Here is a 23,916-nt window from a genome sequence, read left to right as displayed (position 1 = left end):
AGTTGGAGTTTTCCTAAACGTCCGCCACACTTTTTCGACAAATTTTCTTTCATAGTAAATTATCGAAAAGTATTTTATAGTTTACTTCTCATTACACCCGTACTCATTCCTTATCAACCTGGATTATGCATTTTGCAGTTCAAGGAAGATTAAAAATCCATAAAATTAAAAAACTAACAACAAATTTCAAAGTTTCCTATTTCTTTCAAAGAACGGTGAATGAATTACAACTTGATTACTGTATCACCTCCTTCATCAGTGTTCTGAGAACTTGAATGTCCCAATCAATCCAGTGAACTGCTGAACTCTACATACCAAAAACCTTTACGTTCCCTAATCTTGAATTCACACGAGTGAATTACCCACTCCAAGCTGCAATATAATTCAATCTATCAATGATCGGTAGGACTGTCAGGTACTTCAAATATGAATAGGTTATTATAGTCAATAAATAATCCACTTATAGCTTTGGAATATCCACCCCACGATATTGATGCATCCTCATTGATTCTGGTCAATTATGGTTACAGATCGAATAGTGAAATTATGTTTGATATCGAGTTGGGTAGTTACCCCGAAGGAACATTTGAATTTTGAGCCCCCATTCATTTATTGAAAACAGTTCAAACAAATTCATAGAAGCTAATTATATGTATTCACAAAATCAAACAAGTATTTTATCACATATCTGAATCAACCAATACTTGATATTCGATTACATCACAATAATATAGTCAGAGATGATGATAATTTGCAGTATAGTCGAAGTAAACGATATTGTGCACACTCAGAGTTGGCGGTACTCTCAAAGGCCAAAAAAAAGCAATAGATAGAAATGAACCGGCTGCGAACTAGTCCACGTAAACTGTAGACTTGGGGGGTTCGTATTAGATGATTTTCACTAACCGAGTTTCAGGATTGGCTGAAGAGTCATTAAATTAAATCTAAGTCATGTTACGGTGACGAATAGAAATCGGGTATAGTTATCGCCATCGTGTTCAGTTCAAGAACTGATCGCGATTTGAGTGTTGAAATTCGATATTGGTTCAGTTATAAATACCTAATTTTTTTTATCTGTTCAAAATGTGGCGTCCTTGGACAAGTACTTATAGTAATAACGAGTGTGACAACAACACAGACTTTCTCTAGTTCAATGATTCCAATAGCGATGGTGAATAATGCAAAAAAGAGATACCAGTGAATAAGATTCGCATGCATTTCAATATTGAAACACAGAGAGTATATTTCAATGTATATAAGAATCTACATTTCAAGTTTGAATACAAGCAACATTGACCGAAGCAACAGATTTGATCGAAATTCTTTTCTCAACTGTACGAAAAATTGTCAAAAATAAATCTTATGAACGCAAGATGCGATGTGATACAGGATTAGCAAAACTTTTAGATATTCATCTAATAAAATCATTGAAAAAATCAATATACGACTGTTACAAAAGCAATGAGATTCCTACAACTGAAATCATAAGAAAAAAATTGAATACTTCCGGCCATTACGTGTGCTGCTGTGACAAAACTCTTCAGAAATGGATAAAGAAACTAGGATTTAGATTTAAAATAATAAACAAACGTCAAGAAGTCATGGAAAGCAGAAGAATAGTTGAATTGCGTTACAAATACTTAGAACAAATAACCAAATATAGACAAGAACAACGGCAAATTTTCTATAGAAAGAATCTTGGTATAACATTCACGACACAGTTACGGAAGGGTGGACTGATAGTTCGAGAATGTGTTCACCTAACATGCCTACAAACAAAGGGTCGAGACTAATCATTGTGCATTGCGAAAGAAGTAAAGGATGGGTTACGAATTCTTTGAAATTATGCGAAAAAAAAATTCAAAATTTGATAAGAGGATACTAGAGCTAATTGAAGAAGAAGTATCTAATATTACCGAAGAAGACTGGCAGAAAATAATTAAAAGAGTAATTTTAGTTGAAAAAGACTATATGGAGATTGGTTTCTTACATATTAACGGTGGAAATTAATTCATTATTGATTGGAATACTTGCGATGACCTGTTTGGAACCTTTGGTATAGTAATGAATATAGCTGGAGTTTTTCCTAATACCTAACCGTTATTTCAACACCTCGACACGTGTTTCGATCACCAAGATCATCTTCTAGAGGAAGATCAAACAGCTTGATTACCAAGTGATCATCGTCCACAGGATGATCGAACATGTCGAGGTGTTATAATAATGGTTTGGTGTTGGGAAAAATCTCCAGTAATATTCAATAATTCAAATGACGACAGTGATAGTGAAACAGAGCATATGGAAGAGGAATTATCGGAAGCTTTCGAAGAAAGTTATTGTGTCAGCTTTCTAACTATATTATTACAGGGGAGCTGTTGGAAGGTAGGTTGTACTATATCGTTTACTTGAACTTTACCTACAGAGGTAAAAAAAATATAGATGTCTCAAACTGTCAAGGTTGCAAATGAAGTTTGCGTCTCCAATCAGATGGATGGTATTTTTCTGGATATAATTCAGAACCTTTAGGGTATGCTTAGAGACATGCTTACATGAGAACAATACTGATATGAGCTTTATTAAGCATCAGTACAGTTTTCTGGTACGGAGCAGTGTTCCAAGTTTTTGAGAAGCAGCCTTTGCAGTTCCAGCGACATGATTGTGCCGAGACATATTGGTGTCTATTTCAACCCTCATCAAACTCATCGAAGCAGAAAGCGGAATTATTTGTCCTGACATCATTATATCCGGTTAGGAGACATTTATCTGTTTGGAGAAAACCGATGCCTGTGTTTTTGTGGCATTGAATTGAACCTGGTTACTTTCACCCCAATTCGAAGTCACTTCAAGATCCTCATTAACATATGCAACCTCCTGCTGCTGGTAAAAATGTGCATCTGAAGTATAAGATGATTCTTTCGGAATATAGAAAACATTTCAAAATTTACTGTTGATTTTTCTATGAATATGTAATTAATTGGTTTATCGTCTCTGAGAGGCTCAATGAAAATTTTAGAAACATATATTCACATTCTCCTCAAATAATTTCATTTACTTCTATTTCACGTTCACAATAATTTTTATTTCATTGTTCATATCGTGAAAGGAAGAAATATTGAGTTTCACACAAAAAAAATATTTCAAAGAATAATAATATTCATATACAGATAACTCCTTCATTTTCCCATGAATATTTTCATTTTTTTTTATAGTTTGCAAACTTCCACATTTCATATTGGACTGAATCTTCGTATTCCTTGTAGTACAGACCACAAAAGTGGTAGAATTTCTAATAAATAATCTATATGTTCAGTGATTTTTCCTATCAGTTGAATATTTTTAGGACCCACAATTAATGTTTATATATGCTTCCAGATGCGCTTGGGGCATTAGTCTTCTTCTTTGGCCACCTTGGATCTACAGTTGGCCATATATCGAAGGTCAACGGACAGTTCCAAATGACGAATGTTATATACAATTCATCGAAACAAATCACTACATCACATTCGGTACGGCCATCGCCGCCTTTTATGTTCCAGTCACAGTTATGTGCATACTCTACTGGCGAATATGGAGAGAAACAGAAAAAAGACAGAAAGACCTGCCCAATCTACAGGCCGGGAAAAAAGACAGCAGTAAAAGGAGTAACTCCAGGTGAGCAAATTCATGCCTAACTGAAACACAATAGATTGAAGGTTGAAAATATATTGTTATCATGATATAAGGAGAAAAACAATTATAAGGCATCGTTCATTAAAAACCTCTTTTGAAATTTATACAATAATTTTTTTTGTTCCTTGAAAAAAGTTCATTTTTACAAGTCTTTTAAATAAAGTTAGTTATTCGGAGATTTAACCACTGAAAACCAAGTATTCAGCTCTACATTTCCAAATATTAGATTTATGGTAAGGAATACTGTGGAATATTACAAATTGTTTTCTCCTCTAGGATTTTCAGAATCATAAATTTAAAAATGGAAAGTATAAAATAAGATTCTATCTGTATACAAAAACTGTGGAAAACTTTCAAAGTGAAGAAAATAGCAATAAAGATCGAAATCAACTCTTCACAGAAATGTATTTGTAATGAATCGGAAGCCGCCCCTGACCGATATGCCGGCCAACTCAGCGAACAAACACATAAAATCACAGCGAAAGAATGCAGTCAGTAATCGCCGGTAAAATTCTAAGGCCGAACCGACTACAGATTTCTAGAAAGGACCGTTACCGTCACAACCCAAGAGGGCAGTTCAGAAAGTGAATCGTGCGGCTAAACAATAAATTCATATAGTGGAAATAAATTAGGTGTTGGTTGCTAAGTGTTGTGTAAATAAATTAGTTTGTGATTAGTGAAATATTGTTGAAGATAAATTTGTTTAAGACAGGTTAATTCATTAATTTGTTTTAATTTCAAGTAAAAACTGAGTGTGAAACAACTACTTCCATATGAACATTGAATTATTCGAAGACCATTTTTACGTATTCAGTTTGTACTCAAAACATTCGTTAAGGAATTGAATCATATATCATTCATAAAAAACGTCACACAATGAAAATGTAACGATATGAAATTTTACTTACATGGAACACTATCATCCTCACTGGCGGACTTCGAAGTTTTGGGAATGAGACAAGAATATCATAGTGTTTCATGTAAGTTAAATTCCATGTAGTAATCATTTCATGCATTAAATTTTCTAGCGGTGGACTTCGAAGTTTCGAATTGATACACTTGTTTTATTCCGGAAATTCGAAGGCCATCAATGAGGATGATAGTAAGTGAACATGATATCTCTCCCATGAATTATATTGTTTAACGTTTCTATCAATGATATATGCTTCAATTCCATAACAAATTTTGGACTACAAACTGAATAGGAAAAAATGATTTCCGTTCAATTCAATTTTCATTTTGGGGTCGTTTATCGAGAGGGCTTTTTTCAAGTTTGAATCTGATAGTAACTTGCATGTTCTACAAATCTATGTGCAGAGTTTATTTTGAACTTCATTGCTCTCTTCTTTCATTTGTAAGATTCTCACAGTGTATGTAGAGAAGTGGTCAAGTGAAGAGCCAAAAACCTTTTTTTTTTGTTTTTTGAAAACCAAATTTTACCTTTCACATATACCCTTCTTGATTGTCACACCATACCTTCTGGTAACTACACCCTGTGTAACACTTTCTAGAATATAAGAACATCAGATAGAGATTAATTCCTCACAGAATTGAAATGCATGAAGCAATATCTATGCAAATTTGGGAGCTAGTTAACTCCACATATCAAACATTTTCATAAACAGTTGAATACTAAATCGACCAACAGAATTTTAAGTTATACTGAACAATGTTTTGTATTAAAATCAATCCATATTACTGTATGTGGCTTGAAAATAATTTCTGTGGAGACTAATTATATTTGTTGGTATATTTTTTAGATATATTGAAAAAAAAATTATTTACAAATCAATAAAAGTATGGGAAACATACCAGGACTATTCGACTTTTTGCTTTGGAGCAAATTACCGCCTGTTCAATTTTTTACTGGACTCTTATTTTATCGTGAAGGAAATATCCCAATTTGGGATATTTTCATTGTTAGTGGAACACGCCTTTCATTATTCAGAATTGTTGTACAAAAAGATTTGGATCTTTTTATAATGGCCCCTGTTTGAAACATCTTCATTTTTATTCATTCACTGAAAGCCAATAAGTTCAGGTACCTATGTTAGGCTTTCACAGCTGGCCCCAATGTTTTCGCTGATTTCGGATTTTGCCGTGGTCTTCTTTGGTTACAATCTCCAAACGTTTCAACGTTTCCAAACGTCATCTTCAGTGGCATGGTAGAAGTACTATTCTTGCCGTGTCAACTGTTTCAATTGATACGTATCAATTGACGTTGCTGAACGATGTTTTTTGTATGTTGTATGAACTCTAAGGAGGTTTTGATACTAAAAGCTGTTTCCGCAATAGACCAGCTTTCAAATTCCTCAGTGAGCTTTAGAGATTCAATAGCTGACACGATGGAAAGCATTGATTTTCCCGATTTGTGGATTTTTGGGAGGCAATATAGTTTCGACGCTGTTGGATTGGAAACTTGTAAGTTCCGTTTCAGTTGAGGGGTATGTCGTCGCATTTCTTAAGGACGTTTTTTATTTCGGCAATCATCTTTGGTAACAGGTTCCTGAACAATTTCTTATGAGAGTATTGACCCTTTTGTAGTAGTCCGATTCATACAGAATTACTACTTTGGTACCCCAATCGGCTTTCACACAAAAGATATATTTGCCTTTCAATCGCTTGATAAGTTTTTTAATGTTATCATCGTTTATTGAATGTTTCGGTTTATCTGTAATCATGTTCCTGAAAATTTGATTCCTGACTTTCTCTCGAATCAGTCCCTTCGAAGAATCAGGCATATATTGAATCAAACTTCCAACACCAGCAATGATCTCCTCAAGTACTTCCTCTAAAGACGGGATGCCTCTTGAAAATAATCACTTGGCGAATGAAACACGTGTCGAGGTATTGAAAATAAAGGTTTGGTGTTGCGGGATAGAAATTCAGTAATACTCATTACTACACCAAAGGTTTCGAACAGTTCATCACAAGTACATAATGAAAATTTATTATTTTGTATGAGAGCAATTAAAATATTTCTGTTATTATTGAACAAACAAGTTCAGTTTTGATTTATAATACACAACTTTTCCTCTCTTCATTTCAGTTGGATCATTAATTTTTTTTTAGTTCATGAATTTCTTAATCTGAAAATGAAAAATGAAGACTTTCAATTCCAAACAAATATTCGAAAATAATGTGTTTGTATATGTTAGTTTTTAAATCGACACAATCCAATCACAATATAAAGAAAATTTACAATATATTATAAGTTGAAGACAAATAGTAAACAGTAGTATAGTAATATTTTCTCGTTTTCCCAATTCATGTTTCATTGGGATTTCCGAACGAAACACCCTCTGAAAAATTAGACTTTTTAAATACCAAGGATTATAAATTTTCCCTCCGTGTTATCAGGACGACTAGTAGAATTCTCATCAATTTCTGTGTTGAAAGCTACTCGTACATTCGATATTTGACTATGCTTTCATCAAGATGAAAAAGAAACAAAAAAGTAGACACGTGATTCGCATTATCTATTTTTTTTTTAAATATTCAAAAAAATGCAGAAGAAAGTTTTTTAACGCAATATTTAGCTCATACGCAAAAATTCAACTGCATAAAATGAAGTCATTTTTATAAACTGCATCATTATTGCAGAATAAAATTTGGTAAAATTTTATGGAAAGTGAGCTAGCTTTTTTCTGAAAGTATATTATAATCAAAACGAACACATTTCGAATGACGCAGATTTTACTGTTCACACTGTAAGTCATCTCATCCAGGAATGTTTTTTAGTGTAACATATGATCCAAGAAACATTTCAGTTACTCGAAAAATAGTTCATTTGACGAAAAATAGAGCTGAAAGGGAAATTGTAGTAAAGTTTCCAAAGGAATAAAGAATGCAATCAATTTAGAAATCATTCCTTTACAATGATGTGTAGATCATCCATAGAAGTTACCTTCAGATATAAATATTTTCAAAACAACTATATCCATATGAATATTGAATTACACGAAGGAAAAAGTACTTTCGAAATAACTACTTTTATATGAAGATTCAGCTACACGAAAATAACTTTTTTCTATTTAACTTGTACTCAAAACATTTGTTATGGAATAGAATCAGACATCATCCACGTTATCGCTACACAATGCAGTATATGAAAGACATTATATTTCACCGTCATCCTCAATGACGGACATCGATGTTTCGGAAATGGGCACTTACATTATTGCCTCTTCAGGTCCAATCTGCACTTCACAATATGAAATGAAGCATTTAATTGACTCCTAAAATTTTCATAATGAGAAAAATTATTGAAAATTTCAATCAGTAACAAAAGTTACGTGCAGCAACTGAAACTTTGAGACACGCGAAGAAATATTTTTCAATGAAAGTATTATTGGTATTGTCACAATGTATACTCTACACACACTTGCCAAAAACTATACAAACGTTATATCGCAATGGATTCGAAGAAAAAAGCGTGTTTTCAGAGATACACTGTGCTAATGATTCAATCCTTCATAATTGAACCAACAGATCGCTAATCAATTGGAATTAAAGTGAAGTTGTGAAACAATTTGCAAGCGAAGTCACATTTTTTCCTACCTACAAAAATGCATGGTTATTAATAATAATTAACTTCGATATTTGTGGAGTATTTGTCTGCTGGCCTTATCATTCTGAATTGAGTTGCCATTTTGTGATTCTCTGAAAGCACTATACAACTCAGTTCGTTACCTCCGACAGAGGATACAGCATAATTATATATTGAAACAGTTTATTAGCGACTTCAACAATAGAAAAATAATGCTTCAATGTTCCCTATAGAATGGGGTTGGCGTATACATAATTACTTGAAATCAATAAAAAATGAGCATCCTGCAGCTGGTTTTCAAAAAAAAAAATCTAAAGTCTTCAAAAAATAATCAATTGAATTGTAACTTATATATCTCAGATTCACCTCGAATGCTTCAGTTCCATCATTAAAGTCCTCTCTATTTTCTTTTGTTACTCTGAGGGTTTGACACAGTTATCTTCGACTGTGGTACTGACAAAATATGTGATATGTGAAGACACATTATTTATTCACGGGATTGATATATTTATACAGTGTATTCGTGTGCAGCGATGAACACAACACCACCTGCTCTCGGATCGACACAGAGGACTGGAGGAGGCCAAGGTCCGAATCATCTACAGGGGCAGATACAGATTCCGTGTACATGAATAGCAATATCTGCGTGGATCATCATAAAAGAAGACCGGTGAGTTTTTATTGTTTTACAGAAATTCTCAAAAGCAACCCTCCACGACTGAGCGAGATATATTTTGTGTATTTTTAGTCCAGTTAATAATATAATGATAATAACATTTATTTGTTCAATATATGAAGTAGGTACAAAAGTTTCCCTAATTGCTGAACTAGAAAATAAAAGTTTACTTCAGCTCACGAGTGTATTTTACTGACAAGAAGTACTCGATCCTGTCTGTGAGAAATGCATGACGTACGTGAAAAAAAACACTTGAATATACAGAAAAATATACAAACAAAAGGTTTTTATATCTTCGCTGTGACTTGTTAAAGTAACACTCTCGTTGATATTCAATCTTTCTCTGAAAGAAAATCGTTTTCCAAGCTTTCTCAAAATTGATCCACCAACCCCCATACACAAAAGCGGCAATAAGAACAATGTAAGAAAATATAGACCCATAACAGTCTAACCAGCTTTGTCGAAGATATTTGAACGGGTAATATATAATCGAGTATACAATCACGTGGACTCAGTGATAATCCACCAACAGCATGGCCTTATTCGTATAAAATCTACCATTACCAATTTATGCGCATTTAGTAACTTTGTTACGGATGCAATAAAAAATAGCTATCAAATAGACGTTATACACTGACTTGCCCAAGGCATTCGATAGAGTTAACCACAAGGTTTTGATCCTGAAATTGAAAGCATTCGGTTTCACAAAAAACACACTAGATTTCTTTCACTGCTTTCTATCCAACAGAATACAGTTACTAGTTCAACAACGTACCTTCGTTCGAATTCACCGCTACTTCACGAGTTCCGCAGGGTTCGATTTTGGGACCTCTCCATTTCGTGTTATTTGTTATTGACGTTTCTCGGTATATCGGGCATTCTCAATTTCTTTTATTTGCCGATGATCTCAAGCTTTTTAGAAGAATCGAAAGCGAAAAAATGCTGACATGTTTCAAGATGATCTCAATAATATAGGTATCTACTTACTTTTTAGTATCTAACCTATCTCTCAACGAAGCTAAATGCAAAATAATGAGTTTCACACGACAGAAGTCACCCACTATCAAGGACTATTTTATTAATCACACACATTTGAAGAGAATCAATGAGATGAAAGATTTATGGATCATTTTTACTGGGGTGTTCAGTTTCTCTCAGCACATTCAATACTTAGTATCTGATTGTTATAGAAAATGAGCTTTGTCTTGAAATCTAGCCGTGAATTCAATCACGATACTTGTTTGTTACTCTTTAAGTCCATTGTTCGTTCTAAGCTGGAATATGGTTATGTCATTTGGAATCCAAAGACCTCTTTATATTCTGATACTATAGAGAAAGTCCAGAAACGATTATTAAGAACACTCTTTTTCAGAAAACACAATGTCTGGTCTTTATTTATGTCGTATTCTAGCCAATTACAAGAATTTAATATGCATCCATTGAAAGACCGCCGTGAGTCTTCCGAAGTGACTTTTGTTTCAAACATTCGAAGAAAACTGAAAGTACCTGAAATTCTCTATCGTATGTCAAACAATTTGTCTCCCCTTCAACAATGTTTTGAAACCGTTAACAAAATGGTGAGGATCGGTGAACTGGATATATTCAGTATTACAGAGGGACAACTCCTTCGAATTCTCAAATTAGTCTAAATATTTTTTACAATAATTTTATTATTTATTGTTTTATATTGTTATATTTTATATCGATTCAACTGTATCAATGGTACTCAATGAATACTATACGTGAGGAACTTTATAAAAAAACTGTACATCATGTAAGTGGAAACGATTCTGTTTGTTATTTAGTGTAAATGAATTTTTATTCTATAACTTGATTTTCGAACTTCATCTATATATTTTTTTATTTTAAAGTTCAATAGTCTGTAGTCAATTATATCACTAATGGTTGTTCTATTTTCTGAAAGCTCCCAAATCATTCTTGAAGTGAAAATATTCGAAATTCTGAAGGAAAGTATTGATCATTTAACTACCTTAATAAGCGAGGCTTCTTTGCCCCATCGTACTGACTTTACCTAAACATAAAACCACAATATTTCTTTTGTCTTCCTAACATTATATTGTCTGTCTATACTATCGGATTCCTTTAGAACAATAGTTCCCAAACTATGGGTCGCGCCCACTGGTAGGTCGCGGAAGCAATTTGGGTGGGTTGCGGAAACAAATTGAAATACTTAATATTTCTGAAATGTTTTTCCCGTTTTAGATTAAGGATAGGGAGAGTATCCAGCTCTTTCGAACATAGCCTCAAAAGAGCTGATGGGGTTTTTAACCACATATTTTTGTGAGAGGGCATTCTCCACTTTGGTATATTTGAAAAATAATTATAGAAATAGACTTTGTGTGGAAAGTGACCTGCGTTTAAAGCATTCAACTTTGAACCCAGATATAGAATCTCTTGTAAATCGTAAGCACTAGCTACACAAGTCACATTAATTACATAAGTTTCATTTTTTCGTTTTTTGTATTTGTTTAGTTTTAAGATTTTGAATTAAAGTTTTTTTCGTACTGTATTTTATCTTCAATTATATCATCTTTATTATTTTCTTTTAGAGGTGTATTCCTCAATAGTGAATTTTCACGATAATAATAATAAAAATATTATTAGTAATGATAATTAAACTTGATATTATTCAATATGTGGGTCGCGAAAAAAATTCCACAATGAAGGTAGGTCCCCGGCGTTTGGGAAACGCTGCTCTAGAATATAGATACGTCTCAATTGGAAAGTTAAAATAGGAAATGAAAATAATCATCTACCAAATACCTCTTAGAATGGAATGCAGTTTTGTTTTCAAATTTTTTTAACCCACTTCAAGAATATTACTGATATTTTAAGTTCCTTTCGAATTTATAATTTCCATGAATGAGTTGAGAATTTTCTATGATTATGATGAACTCATTCTATATCACTGTTATAACCACTACTGAAGGCTTATCCCAGTTGTCTGGCTAAAGGAATGATATAATTACATTCAAACACTATGTCCGTTTTAATGTCATCTGTCTGTGTAGCTCTATATCTCAATAAATATTTTTCGTAATTCCACACTGTTATTTTGATTTAACGGTATTCAGAGGACAATTGAAAAGTTAATGTGAACAGCCTCCATCCGTTAGGATTTTTTAACGGCAGGCGGCCCTTAGGAGCAACCATGTAAGTTTTCAGCGGGAAAACTCTTGAACGACACACGGCCGATACGCAAATAACGGATTCGGTTGTTTTAATCCTCGGCTGGTCCTTGGATTGAAATATTCAACCTTATCCGTTATTTGCTACATATCGGCCTTGTAACGTTATTAACTATTTCATAATCCGATACTGTTATTTTCTTTCGACAGTATTCAGATGACAATTTGGAGAGTTAATGTTAACAGTATCCGTCCGTTAAGAATTTTTAAAGGCCTGCAGCCGTTAAGAAATACTTGTTCAAATATTTTTTTTTTAACTTTATTCTGCTCACAATAACAATAATTATAATGATACTAACTATTTATAAATTTGAAAGGTAATGATAACTGCTTTTATTTGAAATTTCTATTCCATCCATGAGATATTTACCATCTATAGCATAAGTATTTGAACTTGTTGGTGTAGCCTCATTACTATGAAATGATCGTCTCGTTATCTTCATTTTATTTGTAACTGAATTTTCAATATACGACTCGGCTACCGCAGAGGAGTTTCAACCTCCAAGTTCTTTCACCGATAGTAGATAGCCACCATTTTCTACAAGCATAGTAGCCGAGGAACAGATCCATTTGTATGAATGCCCACAACTTGTTTTACACATTTACCAATCCTATAACCAATGAAAAATGGCCGATTTTTCAAATTTGAACGCCGCAAATCTCAGTATTTCCGGTATGAACCATAGGCATAAAAAAAGTCCTTCTACGAATGCCTTGTTTTTTTTGTTTTCAGTATACCTCAATGTAACCAAAACTCTGGTACTGGGGCTCTCAAAATCATTCACAGTTAGCTAAACAAGTTCGTCACGTCTACAGGCGCCAAAAATACTACACATTAATACAACCTTTTCAGGTAAACATGTATGATCATCTGCTTCGAAATGATCTGGTCAAACTCCGATGCTATGGCTTTTCGGATCATTTTTATGTATGGCTCTTCAGCTTCCTGAAAGACCGTCCTCTACAAGTGGCCGTCGATTGATATCTCTTGAATACACCAGCAACGCTGGTGTTGATATTGTATATCAACGACTTATTAGAGAAAAAAATGATTCAATATATTGCTTTGCTGAGGACAGCTCACCTGTCTCGTCATTCCATTTAATTTCCAGGACATCGGCTGCAGATGCACATCTTCATCGGCAGCAGGAAGTTGCATATTTTGATGAGGATCTAGAGGTAATTTCGAATGTGGGTGTAAGTAACCAGGATCAATTCAATGCCACGAAAACCCAGGCATCAGTTTCCTCCATAAAGATAAATTTCTCCAAATCGGATATAATAATGTCAGAACAGACAATTCCGTTTTCTGCTTCGATAAGTTTGTCAGGGGTTGGAATGAACACCAATATGTCATGGTACAGTCATGTCGCTGGAATTGCGAAGGCTGCTTCTTAAAAGCTTGAAATACTGTTCCGACCGTAAAACCTCAGCAATTTTTGAGCCTTTATAAGCGCAGATCAGAACTTCTTTGGAGTATTGTTTTCATGTATGGAGATTTGCTCCCAAGCATACCCTAAAGCTGCTGGATTCCATTCAGAAAAGAACAATTCGTGGAGACACGATCATAACTTGCAACCTTGATAGTCAGGAATATCGAAGAAAGGTTGGAGATTTGTCTTACAAATCCTTTTTTATAGATCCTTTCACGAGAGGTGTTCAAAGGATTTAGCGCAGTTGATTCCACCAAGAGCGGGACATATCAGAAATCTGAAGAAGACGTTGTACATGCAGTAAATTGCTTGAAAACTAATGCAACTGGAGTAGATGGTATTAATATGACAATGATAAATATATGCTTTCCGATAATAAAAAATGCTTTATTACATATCGTCAATAGCTGTATTCTTGAAAAAATTTTCCCAACTCAATGGAAAATTGCGTATGTTATACCTGTCCCCAAAACAGCTGATATTTTAGACTACAAAGATCTTTGACCCATAAGTATTCTACCCACCATGTCTAAGTTATAGGAACGCATTTTGAACAAACAAATCAGGGAATATATGAGTAACTATAATCTAATGCCTCTCTTTCAATCGGGTTTTAGGCCTCTACATAGCTGTACAACAGCTCTGCTTAAAATAACGGATGACATATTGGCAGCAACAGATACAAGAGACATCTCGTTATTGATCTTACTGGAATACAGTGAACCATTCGACTCATTGAATCCAGAAATACTTATATCTATGATATCTAAAACAACCGTTAAGATGACGCCAGAATATTTCACAAATAGACATCAAATGGTGAAACTCGAAGGCGAACTATCTGAATCTGCGAGATTAATGCGCGGTGTTCCGCAAGGATCTATACTTGGGCCTTTACTTTTTAGTTTATATACTTCAAATATACTGACTAAGATCAATCTCTGTAAGTATCATGCTTACGCTGATGATACCCAACTTTATGTATCGTTTAAACCGGAATTGCTGTTGCTAACATCAATATTGAACTTCAAAACATTTATGATTCTTCTGTGAAACACGAACTGCAACTCAATCCTGATAAAACGCAGGTTCTTATGTTTGGTCCCAAATTATTATGCCAAAGGTATTTACCTCAAATAAATATTTCTCTGAATGGTATAACTCTAAATATAGTACCGGAGGCAACAAATCTTGGCTTGATGTTGGATAATAATTTCAGTTTCAAAAAGCAAGTTTCATTATATATCCAGAGAGCTTACGCGAACTTAAGATTAATTTACCCTCACCGAGCATACCTAAATACTCAGACAAAAATCAATTTATGCCAGACTCTCATCCTTTCACAGTTCACCTACTGTTCACCTGTATATTATCCCTGTTTGGATAGTCTAGATTTATGCAGGATACAAAACGCCCAAAATTCCTGTTCCAGCATATCTCTCATAAGCTTTCTCAGTCAATGAAGAATCGTTTCTTATTGCAATGTTTAACCTTATTTTACAATATAATCATAAACAAATTATCTTTATGATAAAGTTCGATTTCGTGAAAATGAACATACAGTGAATATCCGACACAAAAGTGCAATAACTGCCCCCCACCACAGCACAGCACTGTTCGAGAGATTGTTCAGTTTTTCTATCTACACTCATAACAATAGTCTTCTCACACATATAAAAAATTGAAACTACCACTTTTCAAGTTTCAGGCTCGTAACTGGCTATATGAAAAACAGCTATCGTGCAACTAAAGTCTCGCATAAAATGCAAAATTCAAGTTATTCTGTAGGCATTATGAATTACCCCTCTTTTATTCCTTTTATTTTTTTTCTCTCTCTCTCTTATTACAAAGGTACTATAATTTTTTTGTACATCATATGTTCGATGAACACTTTTAAGTTTTGTATATTGTGAGAGAGTTTAATGGAAGAGCAGGATTCCGTGTGTTGCACACGCTTGTCTCCTGAATTCCGCTCTAGGATTTCATCAAACCCATTGAATTTTCCTTTATGTACTTTCTTTTTTACCTTGGTAAATAAAAGACATTATTATTATTAAATACGCAACGGACTGTGACTGCTCATCGTTTTGAGGTTCAACTCAGTGTACCTCAAATGCCACTGCTAAAGAACTCTTTTTTCATTTGGAGAACTTAGTGTATGTGGAATACACTTCCTGGGAACGTTTTTCCAAATGAATTATATCTCCAGCGATTCAAATCCAGCGTGAATCGATACTTTCGCACAGGCACCGCTTTTAGAGCGTCTTGAAGATTTTCCTGTGGTGCTTAAGTTCTGTCTTTGAAAAAAAAAGTGTTTTTGGCTTTTCACATTTTTGTTAAAAGCCAAATACAAGTCGTTCCCAAAAATTATTGACAGTATGTTTCACTAACATCGAACTGATAGGTATATACTGTTGTGTTACCCCTACATTCATTTCCAAAACAAAGTCGTATATTCCGCCTCATTTCTTCACCGGATAAAAAATACGCCATTCGCCCATTGTTGGAATGTAACCTGATTCCCCAGTGCATATCAATATATATTCCAACCATTCGATGTCATACATTGTACGAAGTTGAATACGGATTGTCTACCACATTCGAACTGTTTACTGAAAATGTATATATCAACGGAAGTTGTCACGCTATTGACTGCCAAATGGAAATGTGAGTCTGACAATATTTATTGTATCAGAACCCCACTGGAATAAATCCAATTATCTTTGTATTGTATTCAATTGATTCTGGGTTCTAATGAACAGAGTGTGTTCAGTCGGCCTATAATTATGGTGTGAAGAATGTACATTTATTCGACTGAATTTTATTATATTATGTAATTGAATTTTCATTTAGCATTTGTTTGGAGGGATTGAAAAAATCATAAACCTTTCTCAGTTTTTTACTGATATGCAAGAAGGAGTAAACTTTCGAGAAAGGGTAAAAAAGATTTTGATGAAAGTAGGCCATTTATTTTGTGACAAATTGGTTAAGGTTTTTGCGGCTAGAGTTTTCAGTGTCACTATTTTTCGGGTACGAAGACCGTGGAATTTTGGAGTTTCTTCCTGACGTTTCGCTGGCGCGAGTGGATGGCTTCTTCAGAGGTGCATACATTCTGGATTGATATCTGATGACGGTTTCTCAACTCGTATTTATGCTGTGCCAGGTAGTTTGGAGTATTATTACCTGTATCTGGATTAGGTAATTTGTCGGTAACGTTCAATGACCCTTTTCTATCTACTGTCCTGCTGTTTGCTATCCTTGAACTTCTTATAATGGGATTTCATATTCGATTGAGAAGAAGCAGTGAACTTCTTCATTTCTGTTGAAATTATACGTATGTTTGTGAATCTCTATTGCCTCTCTTACCAGTCGGCTATGGTATCTCTGGCTGAAGGCAATGAGTTTATGGTTTTCAAACAGAATCCTGTGGTTTCCTTCACTGAGGATCGTTCAAATGAACGAAATAGTGCAACCTACTTTCCAACAGTTCCCCTCAAATAATATAGTTAGGGAACTAACTCATTTCGTTATTCAAAATATACATATATATATATATATATATATATATATATATATATATATATATATATATATATATATATATATATATACAGTGTCACCGATAAAGTCCGCATCAAATGGGAAACTTTTTTATTTATCGTTTTATGTGAAATTTGATTTTGGCAGTAGATGTCAAATGGCGTCTACAAAATAGGTCACGTGATTTCCTTAACCTGTCAAAATTGACATTTAAAAAAAGAAACATCGAAAAATGACATCATTCTTCAAAATATCCAAAAATACCAAAGGATAAAAACATTTTCTTTTGTAATTTTATACCCACACACCAAGTTTCAAACCCATAATAAGTATTTTATATTTTCACTATTTTTCCGCATTCCTGCTTTTTCTACTTATCAAAATTTAAGCACACCTGTACTAAATCATTTATTTCAACTAAACTCGTCATCGAATTTCTTTTTTTGTAATATAATAATATTTTAAGAGCCTCTTTGATGTTAAAAACAAATTTTGAAAAATGAAAGTTGTCAAAATTGATGCAAAGTTCATCTAGTTTCAACGGGGCTTTCAAAACTATACAGTACTTGAGTTTTTTAATGAGCAAATGGCTCATTAAAATATATATATATAATTATATATATATATATATATATATGAAATCTAGAAAGGTTAATGCAGTCAAGCTGCTGGAAAATAATTCCATGAAAATCAAAAAATAAATAGATAAGTACTCTTTGATCATTCCCATATTGATTTCAATTTAAGAGCCAGCGGTATACAGCTGTTTCAGCCTATTGGGCATCGTCAGTACCGGGCAGGCGGTCCTCGATTGAAGACAAAATGAGAAAAAACCAAGAAAGTACTTGACACCCAAGTTGACTTGGGTGTCACACCAATAGGTGGTTCCACTTATGTTTCGCTTGCGTTTACGCAGCTATTTTTATCAAGTACTTTCTTGGTTTTTTCTCATTTTGTCTTCAATCGAGGACCGCCTGCCCGGTACTGACGATGCCCAATAGGCTGAAACAGCTGTATACCGGTGGCTCTTAAATTGAAATCAATATGGGAATGATCAAAGAGTACTTATCTATTTATTTTTTATATATATATATATATATATATATATATATATATATATACATATAATAAGCTCTCTTACCGTCTTATCAAATTTTGAAAAATAATTTTTACCCCTGATGCTTTGTTTCAATTTTCTGCAAATCAACTCGATGGTACTGAAAACACAAAGATAGGGGGATATCTCAGTATGGTGTGTCCATACTCTTCAGCAATACTCTCAAGGGCATACACTTTTTGAAATATAAAACTTCAGGTAGTTGGTTTTTGGTATAGTAATTTCAAAAATACAAATTGTCATCTAATAAAAAACTGTGTATTTCATCTTTCCTCGAATTTTTATTCGGTACTTTGACGAGCTGTCGCGAATGATACGAAACGTTGTCAAGAACTATTTCACCATTCGCATCCAAATTTGGGAGCAATGTGTCTTCAAACCATTCTTCAAATATATCAGCTTTCATGTTCTTATGATAGTCAACATTGCATTCTTAAGTTTTTCTCCACATAATTTCAAAGAATTCAGAACCCATCCTTCACTTCCTCCGCAATGCACAATGATTAGTCGCGATCCTTTGTTTGCAGGCATGTTAGGCGTACACATTCTCGAACCATCAGTCTACCCTTTCGTAACTGTGTCGTGAGTGTCAAACCAAGTTTCATCGAAATAGAAAATTTGCCGAAAATTTGCCTTGTTCCCATGAATATGTTGGTGGTTTCGATATATACCTCTCCACAAGTATACGGTATGCGATATATCCCTGCTGCTGATAGTGGGTCCCTTTAATCTTTTGCCGATCTGGGGCTTTGTTATATCTTCCTAGTAGGTTTGAAAACTGTTTTAATTTCCTGATTCCCCAATAGTTTTCCAATTCTCTCTGTGACCATAGAGATATATAGTAGATACGCGCGTGCAACCATCTGATCCTTCTCACCGTTTTGAATCGTATAACTCTTCAGTTTCATGGCTTTGTTAATCTCCGGTACACTGTATCCATTCGATCTCAAGGTCATTCGAAGGTGTTCCAGTTTTTTCTCGTTTCTTCGTTTCACATATTCTTCGAGCCCGTTTCGTTAGAGTGGAGATAACTCCTCTCGTTTGGCTAGGATTCGTCTATAGTGGGTGCAGGTACCTATCCATGTGCATGGGTTTTCGGTACACTTCGTGGGTTAGTTCAGCATCACATCGATCGATTAGTACATCTAGGAATGCTTTCCGCTGATCCTGTTCAGTCTCTATGGTGTTTGAGCATTCGAGTGGCCTAGGAAAAGGTTCAGGTTTCCAGATGACGACTATGTGGCTACATCACGTGGATGACACCTTCGTCATCTGAAACATAAAAAAGATGCTCAGAACCTTTTACTATACCACTTGAACGCTCAACACCCAAGCATCAAGTTCACTATGGATCGATCCAGCGACTTCTTCCTGTTCTCTCAAACCCCAAGAGAATGCTGGCTGGAAGTAAAATCAGCGCCGATGAATACAAATCATACGAAAGATTGTATAACGTCTATAATCTTTGTATCGCCCTCGAAAGCAACTATATTGAATTATCAAATCGAATTTTATCAAAAAATTGTTTTTTTATCTTATCCTATGAACTTTTCAACCCAACTGGCAGTAGTGTGTGACTGACTAATGGGCATACAATAATGAACTGCAAAGTATGTGAAAGTTACTGACGTTTTCAGGATACATTGTCTCTTATGAGCCAACGCAGACGAGCGTCACATACGTGCGTATTCGCTCGTATTTATTTATCAAACTGTAAATCATATGAACGCTGTGAACGTTTTGAAATTCATAATCTCTAATGAGGCAACACAGACGAGCATTACATACGTGTGCATTCGCTCGTATATAGGGCTGTCACTTCACGTTTTATTGCTTATACATTATCGATATTTTCGCCAATAATTTTGATTTTATTTGTTTTTCCACAGATTTCGAATCATAATTCTCTGTGTCTGTAGAGTAGGGAAGGCGAGTGTAAACCCACAGTATTTAGGCCACATGTATATCCTCCCGAGGAGTTGTCCTCCTAGGTCATCGTCCATCCTGTCCTTTTTAGAAAGGTGGGCAGGTCACTAGGAGACATCTCCCTTATATCGAACACACACTCTCTTATACGATAACTCCGGGCACTCGCACAGGACATGCCTGACAGTCTCATCTTCCTGTTCACACATCCTGCATAGAGATGTGTCCACCAGCCCCATTTTATGTTTGTGTTTCCTTAGTTGACAATGGCTAGTCAGAAATCCTACTATTTCTTCGACGCCAGCTTCCCAAGGTCACCCAAGGTGGTCCTGGCAAGATTACATCCTTTGGTTTCGTCCCATCTCTTTAAGGATTGAGCATGGCTGTAACATTTGACTAGTTCCGCAATTGTCGAAGTCATCAGGCCGTAGGTGCCACTGGGTCCTAAAATTTTTAGTCCAGCCGCTTTCTTGGCTAAAGACTCGGCAATGCGAATCCCTCAACTCCTGTCGTGCCCTTTAACCCACCTCAGGATAATGTCATTTTCTACCGAGGCTCTGGCTAAATCTTGGTGACACTCTAGTACTAGCCCTGAGGTTATACGTTGTCTGTTCAAGGCTAATAGGGCTTGTTTGCTATCAGTGCAGATTGTTATGCTTTTGCCAGAAATTCCTTTCTTGGTTAATTCTTTTGTGTCGATTGAGATACCAGCCAATTATGTTGGAACCACGCTGGTATTTCTTCCCATTCCCCACTAAATTTTTAGGCTTAGTGATCTGGAGTACACTCCACACCCTGAGCTTTCTTTGGTTTTTGAGCTGTCTGTATAAATCCGTATTGCATTTGTATCTGACTCTATGTTCTGCTTAATTTGTATTTTGTAGGGTTTATCAAACACAAACCTGGATTCAATTTCATCGCTTGTTGCCTGCAGCAGAGGTTGCGCAGTAAGCGCTTCCCACCACAGGCCCCGCCTCAATTAACCCATTCCTACTTTGAGGTTCACACCAGCCGTGTGCAATCGTACCATGGCCATTAACGCAACTTCCTTAACGTACAGATCAAGAGGGGTCAGACCCGTGATTAATTCCACTGCTGCGGTTGGTGTTGTTCTCATGGCTCTTGTGATGTTTAAAGAAGCCATCCGCTGTATTTGGTTTAATTTTTGGATGACCGTTGCTTGTAGAACTTTCGGTCCCCATGCAATGGCTCCATACGTTAACATAGGTCTTATTATTGCAGTGTAGATCCAGGTGACCACATAGGGTGAAAGACCCCATGCGCGTCCCACTGTCCTTCGACATTGCTCATAAGCCAGGTATGATCTTTTTGCTCTACTCTGTAGATGAGAGTTCCATGTTAGCTTTCTGTCGAGGATAGTATCAAGGTATTTTACCTCTTCAGAGAAGTTCAGTTTGCTTTTGAAGATTTAGGGAGGTTTTAAGCCCATTAAGCTTCTTTTCCTGGTGAAAAGGACCATCTCAGTCTTCTTGGGATTGATCGACAGTGAGTGTTTCTTACACCATGTTTCTATTAATTTGATCCCATCCTGCGCTCTATCGCACAGTGTGTTTACAAATTTGTCGGTCTGCAAGATAACTGTGTCATCTGCATATGCAATTGTGTAGAATCCATTTTTGTTAAGGTGATCAATGAGGGTATCCAGAACTATGTTCCAGAGGAGGGGTGATAAGACCCCTCCCCTTTGTTAAAATTCACCACGAAACAATGTCAACCATTTTCGAAACAAACGTTCAATTATGTATTGTTAAGAAGTAACATCATATAGTGCGGAAAGCTTTCCATTAGTATCTAAATTATGCCATTTCTCAAAACATTAAAATGGGCATTGGTATTTATGCTTGAAATTCATTTAGTTAGCAAATAACTAATGATAATTTTTTCAACAGAAATATATTTAAGAAGTTTTGACAACTGTCTGTATTAATCTCAGACAAGTCAATCAATAATCTCACACACATTATTTTTTATATTTTGTTTCTTCTATACACTCTATACTTGGTGCTGATGTGATACCACAGACATATAGTTTTGACAACTTTTTCTCAGACCTATAAAAAATAATATGTTGATTCTGAGGGATATTCAACCGAAATAACGAACACATTTGGAGCATAAACAACCCTAGGCAGTTCCGAAAGATTCGACCTCAAGTGCGATTTAGTATTAACGTGTGGGCAGGAATTTACAAATATAGAATTTTGGGTCCTCATTTATTTGACGGAATTCTGAATGGAGGAACCTGTCACCCGTTTTTAATGTCGATTATCGAATACTATTTGTAGGATTTACCTTTGGGTAACTATAACATGGTTCCACTATGATGGTGCTCCACCGCACATTACCAGACGAGTTTATATAATAGGGGAGCCTAAGCGGGGATTTCGGGATTTACTGAAGCGCGGAAGATTAATATGCAGGGAGATACCTTGTACACGGTTGAGTATCTCCACCAAATATGAGCCCCATATATAAGGCCGCCCGTGAAGGATAAAGGATCAGATTAGTAAAAAAATTGATCATCAGAAATTCTCGAGCGCGTCAGATTGAGGTAGGGTGAGTTAATTACAGGCTAAAAAGTGTATATTTGAGAGTGATGTAAAGGAAGGGGAGGGCAGCAAAGTTGTAAAAAAAACGTCATCTTGACATTCCTGAGCGCAGCAAATTTTTTTATTTTGAAGAAAATAACTGAAGGATATCGAAAAATAATAATCTGACGATTTCTGCAAGCCGAAATAGCAAAAATTCGTCGAGAAAATTTAATGCGTGCAGCTGCGTGATTCCTATATTTCCCTCTCCGCGTTTGTATTCCTTTTTTACTTTTTCTCTATCTATTACTCTCTCACTCCGTCCCCCTCTGAATTCTGTTTCCATGACGGCATCACAGTTGATCACAGAGACTTGTTCGTGATGAAGATGATGATTAATTACTCAATTAATTGATGGATGTAGCCGTTACTACGTGGTAGAAAATCATAACGAAGAAAAGAGAAATGAAACTTTCTATGTTTTTTACCACTTTTATTTGTAACTAACACTTTGTATGTTTTTTACCACTTTCATTTGTAACTAACGTTACTGCAGTTTCGTCCTATAAGGACATATTCAAACTTATATATTGTATAAGTAACTGCAGTAACGTTAGTTACAAATGAAAGTGGTAAAAAACATAGGAAGTTTCATTTCTCTTTTCTTCAATAATTAATCAATTGATTATAAAAAACTGAATTTTTTCGAGCTATTTCTTTAAATTATTTTTTATAAATACACGTATTCTACTTAAAAAACATACACTTATTTATTTGCATGCTATTTCCTGAGCTCTTCAATTAATTAAGTTCAATGATTGAAAAAAAATAAAAAATTTTTTTTATCAGATTAGGCGAATCCCTCTAGATAAACGTCAGATTATGAGACAGCACGTTTAAAAGATAAAGATGAACCATATATATCTTAATCTGATGTGATTGAGCATTTCAAAATGATGATTTTTTTTGCACATTATAATAATGGCCGCGAGTTTGCCTCAGATCGAAATCGTCAGATTATTGAATGAGAGTTTTTTTTTGGTGCACTTAACACTCCCTTAGAAAATCTGACGCGCTCGATTAATTTAAAAAAAAGTTCAATCCTCACGTACAACCACACACATCATGCAAACGATCAGATTAACATACCAACATTATTAAAAATTCGTAGGACATTGATGGTATCAATATCTGACGCGCTCGAGTATGTTCATGCAACAGTTTTTTTTACATATTCAATGATCTATT

General features: G+C 34.9%; 1 protein-coding gene across 1 annotated transcript in view; it reads left to right on the top strand.

Annotated features, from left to right (window-relative positions):
• Positions 1–23,916, top strand: part of mAChR-A (muscarinic Acetylcholine Receptor, A-type) — a 60,971-nt gene that overhangs the window by 13,367 nt on the left and 23,688 nt on the right. Inside the window, exons 3-4 of the mRNA XM_074174449.1 lie at positions 3,373–3,651; positions 8,735–8,888. Of these exons, the coding sequence (XP_074030550.1) occupies positions 3,373–3,651; positions 8,735–8,888 (433 nt within the window). The remainder of the gene's footprint in view (positions 1–3,372; positions 3,652–8,734; positions 8,889–23,916) is intronic.

The sequence above is a fragment of the Leptinotarsa decemlineata genome, unplaced genomic scaffold (assembly GCF_025532065.1).
Source record: "Leptinotarsa decemlineata unplaced genomic scaffold, Ldec_3_MD MMD2_tig00000576_RagTag_RagTag, whole genome shotgun sequence".
NCBI classification, from domain to species: domain Eukaryota; kingdom Metazoa; phylum Arthropoda; class Insecta; order Coleoptera; family Chrysomelidae; genus Leptinotarsa; species Leptinotarsa decemlineata.
Note: the sequence above shows the minus strand (reverse complement) of the source record. Positions and strands in the feature narration are given on the sequence as shown.